The 18,414-nt window shown below is 42.9% G+C and overlaps 2 protein-coding genes and 1 pseudogene across 2 annotated transcripts; all 3 read left to right on the forward strand.

Annotated features, from left to right (window-relative positions):
* The first annotated feature begins 336 nt into the window (after positions 1–336).
* On the forward strand, positions 337–3,959 carry LOC118779053 (acidic mammalian chitinase-like). Its single transcript, XM_036530915.1, has 11 exons — positions 337–361; positions 768–797; positions 1,209–1,410; positions 1,547–1,603; positions 1,986–2,151; positions 2,288–2,412; positions 2,517–2,640; positions 2,744–2,929; positions 3,026–3,154; positions 3,414–3,546; positions 3,694–3,959. Exons 1-11 carry the CDS (start codon positions 337–339, stop codon positions 3,957–3,959), a joined length of 1,443 nt encoding a protein of 480 aa, XP_036386808.1.
* Positions 3,960–7,770: 3,811 nt separating this feature from the next.
* On the forward strand, positions 7,771–10,494 carry LOC118779062 (acidic mammalian chitinase-like). The gene is made up of 8 exons (XM_036530923.1): positions 7,771–7,964; positions 8,540–8,705; positions 8,842–8,966; positions 9,071–9,194; positions 9,315–9,500; positions 9,608–9,736; positions 9,946–10,090; positions 10,244–10,494. Exons 1-8 carry the CDS (start codon positions 7,888–7,890, stop codon positions 10,492–10,494), a joined length of 1,203 nt encoding a protein of 400 aa, XP_036386816.1. The 5' UTR covers positions 7,771–7,887.
* Positions 10,495–14,116: 3,622 nt separating this feature from the next.
* On the forward strand, positions 14,117–17,958 carry LOC118778965 (annotated as a pseudogene).
* The last annotated feature ends 456 nt before the right edge of the window (positions 17,959–18,414 follow it).

Here is an 18,414-nt window from a genome sequence, read left to right on the forward strand (position 1 = left end):
GATAATCACACATTGCATGGGTATACTTTAAATGAGTTATGTGAGTGAGAAAAACTGTTGTGTTTTTTACTCATTAACAGACTGCATGGAATGTCAGCTAAGTGTGTTTTAATGCAAGGGCAAATCAAGTTTATCAGCTTATCAGTGTCAAATAAAGACCATGGAACAATTGACCCAACCAAACATTTACATGTTATGCTGACTCGAAAGTCTTGCATTAAAGACATAATATTGAACAAACAGGGAGAAGGGTGATTAATAGATAAGAGAAATAATCTTGAGGCTCAACACTATATAAGAAGAGAGGTGCCCACAATTTGTTGTACAGAGGCAAGCATGGGCAAGTTACTGATCTGTGTTGGTGAGTAGACAATTACTTCCATTCCTTCCTCTTCTGGAGTCCAGATTTTTAGCATTTTAAATATACAATGTATATGAAACCACTGTAATTTAAAATCAAGCAGAATGTTTGTAAATGCTAACTGCACTGTAGTGTTTTGATATTGATGCAAAAACCACTTATATTGAAGCATCACCAAACTGCCATTCTGAGCCAAGGACTATCTGTAAAAAGAGTATTTAGTGTGGGTTTGAATGAGTATTGAAAGAGAATCAAAGGGATGCAATGAAATGATCTGTCTCTGTAAGACAGATAATTGAATATCTGGAAATTTCCCAATAAAATAAGCCAGTAAACCAAGAGGAGCCGTTTGACTTTCACTTGATATGCTGAAAGTGCAATGTGTCCCCCTACCTGTCTCCCACAGGAATCGCTCTCCTGCTGCATGTGCAGTTAGGTAAGTCATCCTTACATCTACTACTCCAATATGTTCATGTATGCCTCAATCTACATCTACTCCCATGTGGTGAACTGCATTTCTATATCTCTATCCATCCTAGTGTATGCATTCCATTGTGTAATAACTTCAGTCACATCTGCTCCTGTTATGGGGCCAATCATTAAAAGACAGAACTTTACTCAGACTGTAGCAGATGCTGCACCATGTAAACCAACTGAAAAACATTACATGCATTGTATATATAGCCAATAAAAGCAGCTCTCAATCTCAAAAGATTGAGAGCAATCTCAAATCTCGTATAAAAATGTTTTAATTGGCAGCAAGGTTTACTGAAGGATTAGTACTCATTTGTATTTCAAAATTTGCAAGGGTTCTTTAAGTCAAGCCTTTTTTCCCCTCACCCTGCAGGATCCTCCTACATCCTGTCTTGTTACTTCACCAACTGGGGGCAGTACAGACCAGGAGCTGGGAAATACTTCCCCACTAATGTGGACCCATGCCTTTGTGACCACCTGATCTATGCCTTTGCCGGCATGAACAACAATGAGATCCAGACCTACGAGTGGGATGATGTGAAGCTCTATGGCGAGTTCCAGGCTCTGAAGAACCAGTGAGTATCACATAGCAGGGGAATTCCAAGCATATGGGAGTTTGAAATAATTTAGATGACTACATCATAATGGATGTTATTTAGAAGTAAACCCTACCATGAACTTCTCATTAATTCAGAAGTGTCTCTCCAACAGGAACAGCAACCTGAAGACCCTCCTGGCCATTGGTGGCTGGAACTTTGGAACAGCAAAGTAAGCATGCTCCTCAAGAGGGGTTTCATTTGACAAAACCTCTATGAGGCAGCCTCCCTGAATTGATCCCCCATCCTCTTCACATCCATCTGTCCCTTCCTCACTTCATAATCTCCATATGTACTTCTCCCTCTATTCTCTCACTACCTAACCCACTCACTTTTTACTGTTTCACTACCCCCTCTCTCATTCATTCATCTTTCTAACCCTTCCTTAATTGCTCCTACTCATTTTTTCACTCTCTCTCTTATTTACTTATTCCCTCATTCCCATTCCATTGCTAATACACTGATTAAACCCCCACACAACTTCATACACCCTCTCTCTGTCTATTCTTCCATTTATCACTGTCTCTCCCTCACTCTCTTCTCTCATGACTCAGGTTCAGTGCCATGGTCTCCAGCTCTGCCACCCGTCAGACCTTCATCACCTCCGTCATCAAGTTCCTGAGGCAGTACCAGTTCGATGGTCTGGACATTGACTGGGAATACCCTGGCTCCAGGGGCAGCCCTCCTCAGGACAAGCAGCTCTTCACCACCTTGGTGCAGGTGGGATATCAGCAATCAGGACCAACCAGCACTATGGCCAATACTGAGACATCATGAATCATACATTCAACCAGTTTTCAAAATGCATCACAGGTTAGTGCTGCAACAGACTAATATTTCTCTCTTTGGATACCAGGAATTGCTGGCCGCATTCGAGGCTGAGGGCAAGCAGACCAACCGCCCTCGTCTCATGCTGACAGCTGCTGTGTCTGCTGGCAAAGGCACTATTGACTCTGGCTACCAGATTGCTCAGATTGGACAGTGAGTACTCCCTCTCCTCAATCTGCCTGAATCCACCCACCAATTACAATGCACTCACACACTAGTTAACTACACATCCCATAGTCCTCCTCTTCATCCCACAGGGTCCTGGACTACTTCCATGTCATGACCTATGACTTCCATGGCTCCTGGGAGCACAACACTGGTGAGAACAGCCCCCTGTACAGAGGACCTGCTGACCAGGGTGATCTCATCTACTTCAATGTCGTGAGTGTTTAGCCCTCTAGTCCTTCTGATGGTAATTTTCGTGTTAGAGTGACTGGGTAAGATGACCCTCAATTTTTACAACATGTCAACATATCCCTCTTAGGACTATGCCATGAAGTACTGGAAGAGCAATGGTGCCCCTGCTGAGAAACTGCTGGTTGGATTCCCCACCTACGGACATACCTTCATGCTCGCCAGCTCCTCCAACACTGGGGTGGGAGCCCCAACTGCTGGCCCTGGACCTGCTGGACCCTACACTAGACAGTCTGGCTTCTGGGCTTACTATGAGGTGAGTCACAAAAATGTAACTCCACATATTCTATGCTAATGACAAGCCATTTTGTCCCAAAGTGATGTCTATAACCTTGGGCTGCTCCTTCTCCAGATCTGCACCTTCCTGAAGCAGGGTGCCACTCAGGCCTGGGACTCTGCCCAGGATGTCCCCTATGCCTACAACAGCCAGAACGTCTGGGTCGGCTACGACAATGTGAAGAGCTTCCAGATCAAGGCAAGTGTCAGAAAAGGCATGATACCAAAGTGGTTTACACTGATATTACTGAAACATATTGTACCCCTGTATTGTAAGTCAATAAATCATATAGGACATGCTGGAGTGAGCAGTAACAAATTTGTCTGTTTGAATTTTAAATCTTTCAATATTTTTGAATATTTCTCTGTGATGAATATCAATAGAGTGAGAGACAATCTCAAAACCCTCTGACATGGAGGTTCATCTTCTTCTCCCCCCTCCCTAACACCCCCCACAGATTCAGTGGCTGAAGCAGAACCAGTTTGGAGGTGCCATGGTGTGGAGTCTGGACCTGGATGATTTCAGCGGGACCTTCTGCGGCCAGGGCAGATACCCTCTGATCAATACCCTGAAGAGTGGCCTGGGAACCGGCCAGAGTAAGTCCATCTGTCCGTCTGTCCATCTACTTATCATGTTACAATTAAATTAGGCTTATACTTTTAGGTAAATTCATGGATGGGTTGCAAATGAAAGCCTCTATCATCACTGTAACATTTCCCACTGTTACTCTTCTGGTTTCCCAGGCTGCAGTGCTCGCACCGACCCCCTGCCTCCCGTCACCCAGGCCCCTCCTGCGCCTCCCCAGCCCCAGCCTGGTGGTGGTGGCAGCAGCAGTGGAGGAAGCAGCAGCGGAGGAAGTGGTTTCTGCGCTGGAAAGGCCAACGGACTCTACCCTGACCCCACCAACAAGAACCACTTCTACGAGTGCAACCAGGGCCAGACCTACGTTCAGCATTGTGCCGCTGGCCTGGTCTTCGACCCCAGCTGCTCCTGCTGCAACTGGGCCTAAATTCATTCCCTCTCCACTCTTCACGTCCTTTTGATCGCTTTCCTGTTTCCGGGCAAGTCCACCTCCCGGACATCTGTAATTTCAAATCCCACTCTGTAATAAAGAAACCTTTTTGAAGCAAATCCCTTTTCCTGTTATGTCTCATTTATATCCATGTCATGCATAATAACCTGTTGTTTGCTCATACACTTGACTGGATTCCAGAATTCATTTCAAATTAAGAGCATTTCACACTTTGGTACACTTACCACAAAGGACAGCTTAATGAAAAGTCCTACCTCTCCAATGAAGTTGCAATAAAGTGAAACCCCCCCCCCCCCCCCCCCCAAAGAAAAAAAAATCTGTCTTCAGAATACAGTGACAGACACTTGCGTCACTACAGACACTGAATTTAGAGAGTGTCATGAAACAAGACAGGCACCTTGAAGGAGGAGGGGACAGGAGACATTTTTTCTAATGATCCAGATATTAATCTTTTTCTAATGATCCAGATATTAATCCCCCACATCTCACTCCTCCTTGATTTCCTTCCACTGCCTACTGGTAATTGTTAATATCCTTTTAAAAATTCTGGTTTTAGTTGCAACAGACAGCAAGGCGAAAAACTCCTCCATTTGACAAACAATCATCAGACCTTCTGTATCAGCCAGACCAGTCGAGTCTGCAGCCTTGGGATGCTTGGGATTCCCTCTCCTGTGTAGTTACACCTCCCAATGACATTGTTCTGGCTCCATGTGCTGGAATGAACCCACAGCGGCTGTGACAGCAGTCACTGGCTACCTTTTGCCACAGATTTAGGACTCATCATTTCAGACTTGATATTGTTTTGACTATCTAACTGTAGCACCTAACAATTAGATAACAGCAGCAAATCTTGCCTGCATTTATATAACCTTAGTTGTTTCAGTATTCCTACATTCACATTAGTTTTTGAAGTTTTGGTTACTGTACTGACCAGAAAATAAGGTAGGATTTTCCTTTCTGCCAAAATACACATATTAAAAATGGAACTTGCCATATTTTCATGGCCATTCAAAGTTGCTAATGCTAATGATAAGTCACTGACAGTGGAACCATTTAACAAAGCAGTGCCAGTGAACAGAGACAATGCTCATACACAATAATGTGACTACTTCCATAGAAAAACAGCATACTGAGAATATGTTTTAGGGAATATATATTTTATCTGAGTCAATTTATTGAAAATATAACATTCATTTGGTCTAATACAATGAATTTCTGCTTTACATTCATATATTTTATATGTATTTGTGACATCTTCTTGGGCTGCAAAAGGTATTTCCCAGTATGTTATAATATATTTTTATTTCATATAAATTGTCCTTACTGTGATTAAGACAATAATTCAATCAAGCCGGTTACTTGTCTCTGCAAAACAGGCGTTGCCGAAATTTTGTTTTATTGTTGCGAAATTTACATTACAGTAATATATAATTCGATTAAAAAGTGGGCATAGGGCCGAGAGCCATTTGTGCCAGAGGAACGCTGCAGACCGAGTTGCGACAGTTCCCTGCCCTGTCCTGCTACTTTCATTCGAGGTGAAGTAGTTAGCTTTAGTCGTTAGAACCATGCTCTCTCGTCATTACACGTCCCACATTGCTCGTGTCCTTGAAGATATGTTGCCTGAAATCCGTCTCTTGTTCACTTCAAAAATGTTGGCATTTGCCATTCACCTTCTTTCTCGTTGACATAGATTACTGGCTCACCAACGTTAGCATCATCATTAACGTCATTAACAAAGAAAATGGCTTTGTCTTGTCCCAGACGCCAACAGTTTTAATACAACTGGTGTCTATATGTTTCCGTTGTTCCGCAATAATGAGAATAAGATTGGAGTCCTCCACATATCTTATATCTTATATTTACTGCGATTAAGAGCCTAATCATATTTAAGTAATCGAAGAAGGCGTTTACATAACTCATACCTAACTCGGAGCCTTGTCTTAAACGCATTAAAACCGCATTATTAAGGTGCATGTAAACGTGACCACTGTGTGCCTTAAGGAAGTGCAGAGTTTAGCTGGCATAACAGTTGGAAAATTAACAAACCGGTAGATAAAAAGCTGGACAAGTATCTAGAGGTCTGAGAAGGAGTTATGATATTAATTGAGAATAATTCATTGGCAATTTTATAAACATATTTGTGGTTCCTCACCTTTTAAAGGAGGCCACACAGAAACGCTGTTTTATTTTTAGTTGATTTTACTCTACTAGGTTGCTGACATCTTCTATGATTAGTGAGAAAATAATATTTTCCCTACAGTGATTGTTTCATGTGTTGACACATGCTCAAATGTGGTCTGACCTTTTCTGTATGTATTTCTGTTCATGAGTTTTTATTACGCGAACTTATGTGGGTTTGCTTTGCAAGTTTCTCAAGATAAATCCATCTGTTAAATGGACGAGTGTAAAATGTCAAATTTACCATACAAAATATGGTCACACATTACCTTTTTGGCTAAGGAGACACACATGCAAAGTGCGCAATGGCAAATGATAGAGGACTTGGCTCTCCCCCTAATGAGATAATGTAGATATGGACATTCTGTGAAAACCGCCTGATCCTCAATTCCAACTATGGAATGCTTGACTGATCCATCGTGTTATATCAAATTCATAATGTTAAATGACAGTAAAGGTGATACTAATAAAAAAAGTTTGTTGTTTAGTATTTTAAAATAAAGCCCCGAGCATCAACTGCCACTCTTAATTAGAAGTCTTGCTGTGTCTGCCAGGTATATTTCAATACAAGGACAAATCAAGTTTATCATAATGTCAACCTAAGGGTGGAGAACACTAAGTCTGTCCAAACAGTTCCATACTCTGCTGACCGGAAAGTTGTGCTTTAAAGACTTAATGTCAAAAAAAGCCTGAACAAACAGGGAGAAGGGTGATTCACAGATAAGAGAAATAATCTTGGGGCTCAACACTATATAAGAAGAGAGCTGCCCACAATTTGTTGTACAGAGGCAAGCATGGGCAAGCTACTGGTCTGTGTTGGTGAGTAGACAATTACTTCCATTCCTTCCTCTTCTGGAGTCCAGATTTTTTTTTATTGATGCAAACACAGGGTCAGTCCGTAAATGTCTGTGATGTAAAGCAAGGGGTTGGAGTTTTCAGATATGTTGGTGACAATAATATGTACATTTTTACCGCTTAAATTGGAGTGTCACCAAACTGCCATTCTGAGCCAAGGACTATCTGTAAAAAGAGTATTTAGTGTGGGTTTGAATGAGTATTGAAAGAGAATCAAAGGGATGCAATGAAATGATCTGTCTCTGTAAGACAGATAATTGAATATCTGGAAATTTCCCAATAAAATAAGCCAGTAAACCAAGAGGAGCCGTTTGACTTTCTCTTGATATGCTGAAAGTGCAATGTGTCCCCCTACCTGTCTCCCACAGGAATCACTCTCCTGCTGCATGTGCAGTTAGGTAAGTCATCCTTACATCTACTACTCCAATATGTTCATGTATGCCTCAATCTACATCTACTCCCATGTGGGGAACTGCATTTCTATATCTCTATCCATCCTAGTGTATGCATTCCATTGTGTAATAATTTCAGTCACAACTGCTCCTGTTATGCGGCCAATCATCAAGTGACAGAACATTACTCAGACTACAGCATTGGCTGCACCATGGAAACCACCTGAAAAACATTACATGCATTGTACAAAGTGCAAATGTCTTAATTGGCAGGGAGATTTACTGAAGGATCAGTACCTTAAAACATTTGCAAGGATTCCCTTAGACAAACCTTTTTTAACTTTTACCCTGCAGGATCCTCCTACATCCTGTCTTGTTACTTCACCAACTGGGGGCAGTACAGACCAGGAGCTGGGAAATACTTCCCCACTGATATTGACCCATGCCTTTGTGACCACCTGATCTATGCCTTTGCCGGCATGAACAACAATGAGATCCAGACCTACGAGTGGGACGATGTGAAGCTCTATGGCCAGTTCCAGGCTCTGAAGAACCAGTGAGTATCACATAGCAGGGGAATTCCAAGCATATGGGAGTTTGAAATAATTTAGATGACTACATCATAATGGATGTTATTTAGAAGTAAACCCTACCATGAACATCTCATTAATTCAGAAGTGTCTCTCCAACAGGAACAGCAACCTGAAGACCCTCCTGGCCATTGGTGGCTGGAACTTTGGAACGGCAAAGTAAGCATGCTCCTCAAGAGGGGTTTCATTTGACAAAACCTCTATGAGGCAGCCTCCCTGAATTGATCCCCCATCCTCTTCACATCCATCTGTCCCTTCCTCACTTCATAATCTCCATATGTACTTCTCCCTCTATTCTCTCACTACCTAACCCACTCACTTTTTACTGTTTCACTACCCCCTCTCTCATTCATTCATCTTTCTAACCCTTCCTTAATTGCTCCCACTCATTTTTTCACTCTCTCTCTTATTTACTTATTCCCTCATTCCCATTCCATTGCTAATTCACTGATTAAACCCCCACACAACTTCATACACCCTCTCTCTGTCTATTCTTCCATTTATCACTGTCTCTCCCTCACTCTCTTCTCTCATGACTCAGGTTCAGTGCCATGGTCTCCAGCTCTGCCACCCGTCAGACCTTCATCACCTCCGTCATCAAGTTCCTGAGGCAGTACCAGTTCGATGGTCTGGACATTGACTGGGAATACCCTGGCTCCAGGGGCAGCCCTCCTCAGGACAAGCAGCTCTTCACCACCTTGGTGCAGGTGGGATATCAGCAATCAGGACCAACCAGCACCGTGGCCAATACTGAGACATCATGAATCATAGATTCAACCAGTTTTCAAAATGCATCCCAAGTTAGTGCTGCAACAGACTAATATTTCTCTCTTTGGATACCAGGAATTGATGGCTGCATTCGAGGCTGAGGGCAAGCAGACCAACCGCCCTCGTCTCATGCTGACAGCTGCTGTGTCTGGTGGCAAAGGCACTATTGACTCTGGCTACCAGATTGCTCAGATTGGACAGTGAGTACTCCCTCTCCTCAATCTGCCTGAGTCCACCCACCAATTACAATGCACTAACACACTAGTTAACTACACATCCCATAGTCCTCCTCTTCATCCCACAGGGTCCTGGACTACTTCCATGTCATGACCTATGACTTCCATGGCTCCTGGGAGCACAACACTGGTGAGAACAGCCCCCTGTACAGAGGACCTGCTGACCAGGGTGATCTCATTTACTTCAATGTGGTGAGTGTCTATTTGCTTCTATAAACAAGCCCTACATCCCCTAGATCACTTTAATGCATTAAAAGTCATCTGGCAAAATGGGTGCTGATGTTTTTTTGACTAACCTCCAACATATCTTAGGACTATGCCATGAAGTACTGGAAGAGCAATGGTGCCCCTGCTGAGAAACTGCTGGTTGGATTCCCCACCTACGGACACACCTTCAAACTGGCCAGCTCCTCCAACACTGGGGTGGGAGCCCCATCTGCTGGCCCTGGACCTGCTGGACCCTACACTAGACAGACTGGTTTCTGGGCTTACTATGAGGTGAGTCACAAAACTGTAATGTCACACTCTGTGTGAATGACAAGCTCTTGTGTCCCTCTGGTTTGTCCCAAAGTGATGTCTGTAACCTTGGGCTCCTCCTTCTCCAGATCTGCACCTTCCTGAAGCAGGGTGCCACTCAGGCCTGGGACTCTGCCCAGGATGTCCCCTATGCCTACAACAGCCAGAACGTCTGGGTCGGCTACGACAATGTGAAGAGCTTCCAGGTCAAGGCAAGTGTCAGAAAAGACAGGAGCCCAGACACGCTTACACTGGGATCACTGTGCCATGTTATATTTTCTAAGTCACTAAAACATATGGGAAGTGAAAGAGACAGCCAGCAGTAACAGATCAATTAGTACCCTTCAAAGACAATCAAGAATAATTGATGAGTTCAATTAAGGTTAATCTTCTTCTCCCTCCTCCCTAACACCCCCGACAGATTCAGTGGCTGAAGCAGAACCAGTTTGGAGGTGCCATGGTGTGGAGTCTGGACCTGGATGATTTCAGCGGGACCTTCTGCGGCCAGGGCAGATACCCTCTGATCAATACCCTGAAGAGTGGCCTGGGAACCGGCCAGGGTGAGTCTATCTGTCTGTCTGTCTGTCTGTTTATCGTGTTACAGAAATGATACTTTTTAGCAGAAAAATGTACTCCTCACATATTATTGTTTATTAGATGGGTTGCAAATGAAAGCCTCTATCATCACTGTAACATTTCCCTTTGTTACTATTCTGGTTTCCCAGGCTGCAGTGCTCGCACCGACCCCCTGCCTCCCGTCACCCAGGCCCCTCCTGCGCCTCCCCAGCCCCAGCCTGGTGGTGGAGGAAGCAGCAGTGGAGGAAGTGGTTTCTGTGCTGGAAAGGCCAACGGAGTCTACCCTGACCCCACCAACAAGAACCACTTCTACATGTGCAACCAGGGCCAGACCTATGTGAAGAACTGTGCTGCTGGCCTGGTCTTTGACCCCAGCTGCTCCTGCTGCACTTGGGCCTAAATTTCCTCCCTTCCAACTGTTCGGATCTTCTTGATCATTTTCTTGCCTCCAGGCAAGTCCAAGTCCTAGACCACCTGCAATCTGAAATACCAGTGTCTAATAAAAAAAAACTCAAACCAAACCCCCTTGATCCTTGTGTTTCACTGGTTCACTGGCTGTGTTTAATAACCTGTTTTTACAAGGTGACTTGTCCTACATCTAGAATATTTTCATGAGGAGGAGCTTTTCATACTTCTTTGCTGACAGTACATGTCACTGATGCCAGCATGTGACATTTTAATGAGATTTCCTAGCTGTCAAATCAAGGTGCAGTGTTATAAGTTATAAGAAACCCATTCCATCCATGACACTTGCTCTGAATTACTTTTACACAGCATCATTGAACTCGGTAGAGAGTGGAAAGATGGTGGTTGCATTAGCAAATTGATACCTTGTTTCATTGAGAGCTAGATGTTGCTAGCACCCTCAAAAGCTCCCCTCCAAAAATATACGCTAGATACATAAAATTATTGAGACAAATTCATATGTATAACATTTGAAAGTACTATGAGAGTCTGGGCAGAATTTGGCCAGTACGTACAAGTTGGAGCAGGACTGTAGGTTTGAGAGGGCTGTCCCATTTCACCGTCCTGTATGCCAGTACCAAGGTGTTTAATTTGTTGCGACCCAGAACAGGAAGCCAGTGAAGTGATGTGAGGAGGGGTGTGACTTGACTACATTTAGGGAGATTGTTGATAAGTTGTGTTGCTGCATTCTGGATTAGCTGCAGGGGTTTGATGGCACAGGTGGGCAGACAAGCAAGGAGGGAGTCATAATAGGCATGAGAGTACCAGGGCCTGAGCTGGGAGCTGTGTAGAACATCCTTTGGATGTTGTACAAAATGAATCAGCATGCCCGACTCATCACTGCAACAGTGAAATATCTTGAAATTTCTAGACTGAGGGAGATGTCTTGAAATGGGGTTGACCTAGAAGGAATGTAAAGCATCTCAGTCTTAGGTTTAGCTTCAGGTGGCGAGACACCATCCGCTGTGGTGGATAAGGTTGGGCCTCCCCAATTACCAGATGTAAACACCATTAAACCTTTATGTCAGGGTTAGGGATATGATAGGTTAGCATTAAGGTTAGAGTTTATGGTTAGGGTTAGGGTTAGGGCTAGGGTTTGGGTTAGGGTTCTAACATACAGGCACAACTGTACTACATTGCTCTTATTGGTTGATTCATCCATGGCAAGGGACATCACCTCGGCCTTTCTCAGTCTGTCCAAAAGAGTCTCAAAGACATCGGATGTAAGGACCTCCACTCTCCTTATGGCTGAGATGTCTGATAATTTTTTCATCGAATCAGTCATGCTGTTTCAGGTTTTCTCATCAGTAACTACCTCTTTGACTCATGCTGACATACACTCCTTGACAATCTCCACATTCATAAGATGCCTTTTTTTGGCTAATATCCATTGCTGTCATAGCTATGCAAATGTAGCTCTCTCTTGCTCTGTAAATGCACAAAACATGGTGTTACGTCTTTGCTTGTAACGGGAGACTAGCCCTCGAATCTTCTAACGATGAGTATCAAAACCCAGTGGAAATGTCGTGTCGCAGTTAGCATGGTTTGTCATGAAACGTCATCCCAAGTTATATTCTTTTGTCACTGATACTCATTGTACAGTAAAGACATGGGCCTTGAACCAACTGAGATGAACACACGCATCTCTGTTAAATTGCCTGTTTTCTGTGTCAAAGTTTTACTTTTTAAAAGTAGAAAGCGACATTTTGGTGGTAATACTAGCTAGGGACAGGTTCCGAGAGAGCGCACTGGGTACAGCCGAGATCATAATGATTGGAAGGTTTAGAGACGAGACATTAGACGAGAGGAGAACGCGGCAGTTTGTGTCAGCCAGGGATCACTTGTTTACATTGATTGAAGCAGGACAAACAGGAATAATTCTGATGCAGGATCATATATAGATTATAAACCAGAATCATTTTATTTTTCGTTTAATTAGTTGGAAAGAATTACTTAAAGGGCCAGCACAAATTACTTTGCAGACTGGACCCGGCCCCCAGGCCGCTATTTGAATAGGCCTGCTTTTATGGAAAGTTCTGGGACATCAAGTACAGAATAGATTTACAATCCCTTTACAACAGCTTTAAAACAGATTTACAACAGCTCAAAACTTCAAAACAACATTCCAACATGAATTGAAGCTGTTCTGAGGACAAAAGGCAGCCAAACTCATTTTTCATCAATAACTACTCAATTGTTTGGTGTCTCCATTATTTTGTCAACCCCTTTATTCCCTATATACATCATTATGTAATTATACCTAATTAAACTAATTATAACTTCCACTTATGGGGTTTTTCACATTATGAACTGACTACCAGTGTTTAAAGAGTTATGCAAGTCACCAGTCTGGCAGGGTTTTGCTTGTGTCCAATGAATATTCACTATAAGCAATATGGACACCATCCCATGTAAGCCAGTATTTTTAAATTCAGATATAAGAACGGTTTTGACATGATGATCCTTTTTTAAAGGATTGTTGAAGCAATACTCATGAAATATAGCTTTTAATGAAGTTAGCATACATTTGCCACATACAATATGGCCACTAAACTGTACTGCATGACCTAGGCAATGGTCAATGCCTATTCACATTTCACAGAAATGTAACATATAAACCTTTACAAATTATTTCATGATTAAGCAAGTGTGTGATGATTGAATTTTGATGAGAAAATGTGGTATATAAAATATTATTGAAAAACCATGTGATTCAGCCACTTATATAATTTATATATAATTTGCAGACTAAATGAATGTTATATAATCAACATTCCTGCGCAGTGTTCTTCTGTGGGACAGGAGAAAGGGCTTGCCTTAAGGCTTAACTGCCTACCTTTTTTGCTGGCAGAGATTAAAAGAATTTGAGTTGACCCAAACGCACATGAAACACTTAACAGCAAATATTGCAGGAGTAGTTTGCACAGGCAATTACATAACTATTGGCTGAAGACATCTATGATGAATTTCAAAGTTCTGCTCATCGTGCATTTGGAGGCATATTAATTTGAATAAAGTGCCCAAATTGAAAGCAGTGACATGAACTGTAACTGCCAGAGGACATGACCAAGCAACAATTCGTTCAAAATTACATTAGGGCACTACCAAGAGGTTATGAACAGCAAATAGGGACGTCCTGTACAACACTAATCTACATGATCATCATTTTAAAATATGAAATATTCCTGTTGCTAAGACTGTTAGATAAAATTGTTTATGTCAAAAGTCAACAACAGTGGTATTGATAAATAATAAATGTATGTGCTCAGAGAGAAAACCATTTCTGCCCTTAACAGAATTTTTTGGAATGTCAACTAGGTATATTTTACTTCAAGGACAAATCAAGTTTATCAGACTGTCAATCTAAGAGCAGGGAACACTCCGCCCAAACAAACAGTTCCATATTCTGCTGATTGGATGGTTGTGCTTTCAAGATTTAATATCAAAGGATCCTGAACAAACAGGGAGAAGGGTGATTAATAGATAAGAGAAATAATCTTGGGGCTCAACACTATATAAGAAGAGAGCTGCCCACAATTTGTTGTACAGAGGCAAGCATGGGCAAGCTACTGATCTGTGTTGGTAAGTGTACTCAATTACCTTAATTGTACTCAATTAAATAGCATTTTCATCAATATGGCATATTTAGCAAGTACTGTATTTTTATATACGGTAGTAGTATTTAACTGTGCTGGCACATTGTAATAAAATTAATTAGAGCTCTTGATCCATCTACTAATCTTTGTCAGGCAAGGTGGTTAAATATTAAACATATTTTGTTTACATACTCTACACAATGCAACACTGAAGTGACATTTTGCACAATGAACAGTGTTCATAGCTTAAACCTTATGGAAAAATTAGTCATCAGAAGTCTGCATGGAAATGATTTCACTGTGAAACCTATAATACGCTGTAGTAATTTTGCTAATATAAACTTCTTCAATATTTCACTGTACAGAGTCTTTTCATGACTTATCCTCTAATTGTAACATTTGTCTCCCTGTCCCCCAAAGGAATCACTCTCCTGCTGCAAATGCAGCTGGGTAAGCCTTCTCTACATATAGACCTGCCCTGTCTCCAACACATACTGTATAGATACACCTGCACTTACACCCACACCCATGTAGTGAACTCCTTCCATCCTACTAGGCAGACTGCGTACTGACATCCATAACTTAACTAATGTTATAAATGAGGTGAACAGAATAATTAACAGATTAATTATTCAGAGCAAAGCAGACATTACACTAAGAAAAGGTTAATTAAAACAGCTTGAGGAAACATTCCTCTTTACATAGACCAGTTTACTGCACAGTTACCACCTTAAAAACATTCTACAAGGGTTTTGTAAGTCATCTTCAACCTTTCATCAACTCTTCATACTCCAGGATCCTCCTACATCTTGTCTTGTTACTTCACCAACTGGGGGCAGTACAGACCAGGAGCTGCGAAGTACCTCCCCACTGATATTGACCCATGCCTTTGTGACCACCTGATCTATGCCTTTGCCGGCATGAACAACAATGAGATCCAGACCTACGAGTGGAACGACGTGAAGCTCTACGGGGAGTTCCAGGCCCTGAAGAACCAGTGAGTGTCACATAGCAGGGGAATCTTTGAATTCCAATCACATGGGTGTTTGAAATCATATAGAAGACTTCATCACAATGGGTGCATAGGTTATTTTGAAATATGCCCTACTATCAACATTGACTCATTCAGAAGTGTCTCTCCAACAGGAACAGCAACCTGAAGACCCTCCTAGCTGTTGGTGGGGGAGGCTTTGGGACGGCAAAGTAAGCCCTTCATGAGATAGCCCCTGTCCATTGCCCACTGCCCCCTTCACATCCTTCTGTCCATCCTCACTTTCTAACTTCCCTCAGTACTTATCCATCTATTCTTTGCCTAACTCTCTCACTTACTTTGTCTCACTACCAACTCTCATACTGTCCACCTTCATCTGCTGTCCTCTAATTCCTTTTCACATTCCCTCACCTACTTACTGTCTCACCTCGCTCACTCCCACTCCCTCCCTCATTCACTAATTCAATCCTTTCCCAACTTCATACCTCAATCTATTTGTTCCTCCATTCATCCCTGTATCTTCCTCACTCTCTTCTCTCGTGACTCAGGTTCAGTGCCATGGTTTCCAGCTCTGCCACCCGTCAGACCTTCATCACCTCCGTCATAACGTTCCTGAGGCAGTACCAGTTTGATGGTCTGGACATTGACTGGGAGTTCCCCGGCTCTGGGGACAAGCAGCTCTTCACCATCCTGGTGCAGGTGGGATATCAGCAACACACACAACAGGACCACCACGGTGGCCAATACGGAGACATCACACACAAAAATTGTTGATACAACACATAGCACGTTATGGCTGCAACCAACTGACTGAGCTGTCTTTGGATCCCAGGAGTTGATGGCCGCCTTCAAGGCTGAGGGCAAGCAGACCAACCGCCCTCGTCTCATGCTGACAGCTGCTGTTTCTGCTGGCAAAGGCACTATTGACTCTGGCTACCAGATTTCTCAGATTGGACAGTGAGTCCTCTCCTTCTGCACATCCATCTGCCTGAATCCACAGCTGCTCTTTAATTCACTCGCACAATAATGAACTCCAAATCCCAAAATTCTCATTTTCCCACAGGGTGTTGGACTACATACATGTCATGACCTATGACTTTCACGGCACCTGGGAGCACAACACTGGTGAAAACAGCCCTCTGTACCGAGGACCTGCTGATTATGGTGATCACATCTACTTCAATGTGGTGTGTGTCTGTTTGCTTTTTTGAATAAGCTCTGCATATGCTCTGCAATAAAGGAACAGTGTCCACAAAGGCAATAATAATCTTATGGTGATGTTTTTGATACCCTCCAACATATCCCTCTCAGGACTATGCCATGAAGTACTGGAAGAGCAATGGTGCCCCTGCTGAGAAACTGCTGGTTGGATTCCCCACCTACGGACACACCTTCAAACTGGCCAGCTCCTCCAACACTGGGGTGGGAGCCCCAACTGTTGGCCCTGGACCTGCTGGGGCCTACACTAAACAGGCTGGCTTCTTGGCTTACTATGAGGTGAGTCACAAAACTGTAATGTCACATTCTTTGTGAATGACAAGCTCTTGTGTCCCTGTTTCATCCCAAAGTGCTGGCTGTAACCTTGGGCTCCTCCTTCTCCAGATCTGCACCTTCCTGAAGCAGGGTGCCACTCAGGCCTGGGACTCTGCCCAGGACGTCCCCTATGCCTACAACAGCCAGAACATCTGGGTCGGCTATGACAATCTGAAGAGCTTTCAGATCAAGGCAAGTATCAGAAAAGGCAAGAGCTCAGGCTGGTACGTTTCCAATCTTTCAAATTGAATTTAGGAGGTCAGTGCTAATCATCCCACTAGAAACCCAAAAAGGTTAGCCTGTTAAAATATAGAACATTTCAATTTCTCTGTGGTACTGTTGAATTGGTATCTTGAGTGACATACCAATGCATCCCAACCATTTGACACAGAGGGGTTGGTCTCTCTCTCTATTCATCCCCACAGATTCAATGGCTGAAGCAGAACCAGTTTGGAGGTGCCATGGTGTGGACTCTGGACATGGACGACTTTACTGGAACCTTCTGCGGCCAGGGCAGATACCCTCTGATCAACACCCTGAAGAGTGGCCTGGGAACCGGCCAGGGTGAGTGCCAAGTTTCTCTATACATGTCTCAGTCTTTTTTTCTGTTAATTTGTTGCTGCATGTATGGATCAGGGAATAAAACCAGTTCAAGAAACAGATCCCCCAAACCAGAAATGAACACACTGCATATAAGCAAAACAAAAACAAAAATAAAACTTTGCCTTTCAGTTAATAGTTATTTTTCCAATCTCACTATGGAGTGAGCAGCGATATAACTATCCACTAGCACACAGCTGTATAATTTTGATGAACAAACACTTGTTCAACTGTGTTTAAATACCAAAGCAACAGCCCCTCTGCCTTAAAGCTCTTGCAATCTCCTACCAAGCTGCTATTAGAAACACCCCACCATAAAGTCAGCAGTCAGAAGCTCACCTGTGATGATTTATAATGATCACGGTGCAACAGTAGAGGCATTTTGACATCCACTGCCTAAATTGTAGTGATGTTATTTCAGTTTGGTTTCAAATGCAAGACAATTGCAAGCTATTATCATCACCATAATTTCTCTCTCTCCTGGTGTATCAGGCTGCCGTGTCTAAGGCTGATGGCAGTGGCAGCAGTAGTGTGGGAAGTGGTTTCTGTGCTGGAAAGGCCAACGGACTCTACACTGGGGTCACCAACAAGAACCAGTACTACAAGTGCAACCGGGGACAGACCTATTTACAGCACTTCCAGCCTGGTCTTTGACCTCATCTCTTCCTGCTGCAGCTGAGCCTAAACTTACTCTCTTCCCATCTCTTCAATCATCTCCCTGTCCTGGGGAACTTCCACTTTCACATATCAGTTATCTCAAATTCCACTCTGCAATAAAGGAACAGCTTTCCATGCAGACCTGTTTGGTCCATATGGCTCATTATATTTGGCTCATCTATTATATTATATTATCTATTATATTATATATGGCTCATCTGATTATATATAACAAATCATTAAACAATAAGCACATACACGTGACTTGAGCAATTCACACTTGTGTGGCAAATGTTTGCTGGCATTCAATATCATCTTCTTTCCTCGAAAAATCAATCAAGTGTAATATACTGAACTGAAGCATTAAGCAATATGTGCTGAAAGATTATGCAATGACAGACATGACAGGTTCTGAATTGTGGTCAACGAGTATCACGGGCTAAGACAATCAAATGCTTGGAGGAGTCAAGTTGCAAAA

This window comes from Megalops cyprinoides, chromosome 6 (genome assembly GCF_013368585.1).
Source record: "Megalops cyprinoides isolate fMegCyp1 chromosome 6, fMegCyp1.pri, whole genome shotgun sequence".
NCBI lineage: Eukaryota > Metazoa > Chordata > Actinopteri > Elopiformes > Megalopidae > Megalops > Megalops cyprinoides.

Coding starts and splice junctions, on each gene's coding strand:
- LOC118779053 (XM_036530915.1), top strand. CDS start 337: ATGGGCAAGTTACTGATCTGTGTTG. Junction 798..1,208: donor CCTGCTGCATGTGCAGTTAG/GTAAGTCATCCT, acceptor CTCACCCTGCAG/GATCCTCCTACATCCTGTCT. Junction 2,930..3,025: donor GCTTCTGGGCTTACTATGAG/GTGAGTCACAAA, acceptor CTCCTTCTCCAG/ATCTGCACCTTCCTGAAGCA.
- LOC118779062 (XM_036530923.1), top strand. CDS start 7,888: ATGAACAACAATGAGATCCAGACCTACGAGTGGGACGATGTGAAGCTC. Junction 8,967..9,070: donor CAGATTGCTCAGATTGGACA/GTGAGTACTCCC, acceptor TTCATCCCACAG/GGTCCTGGACTACTTCCATG. Junction 9,501..9,607: donor GTTTCTGGGCTTACTATGAG/GTGAGTCACAAA, acceptor CTCCTTCTCCAG/ATCTGCACCTTCCTGAAGCA.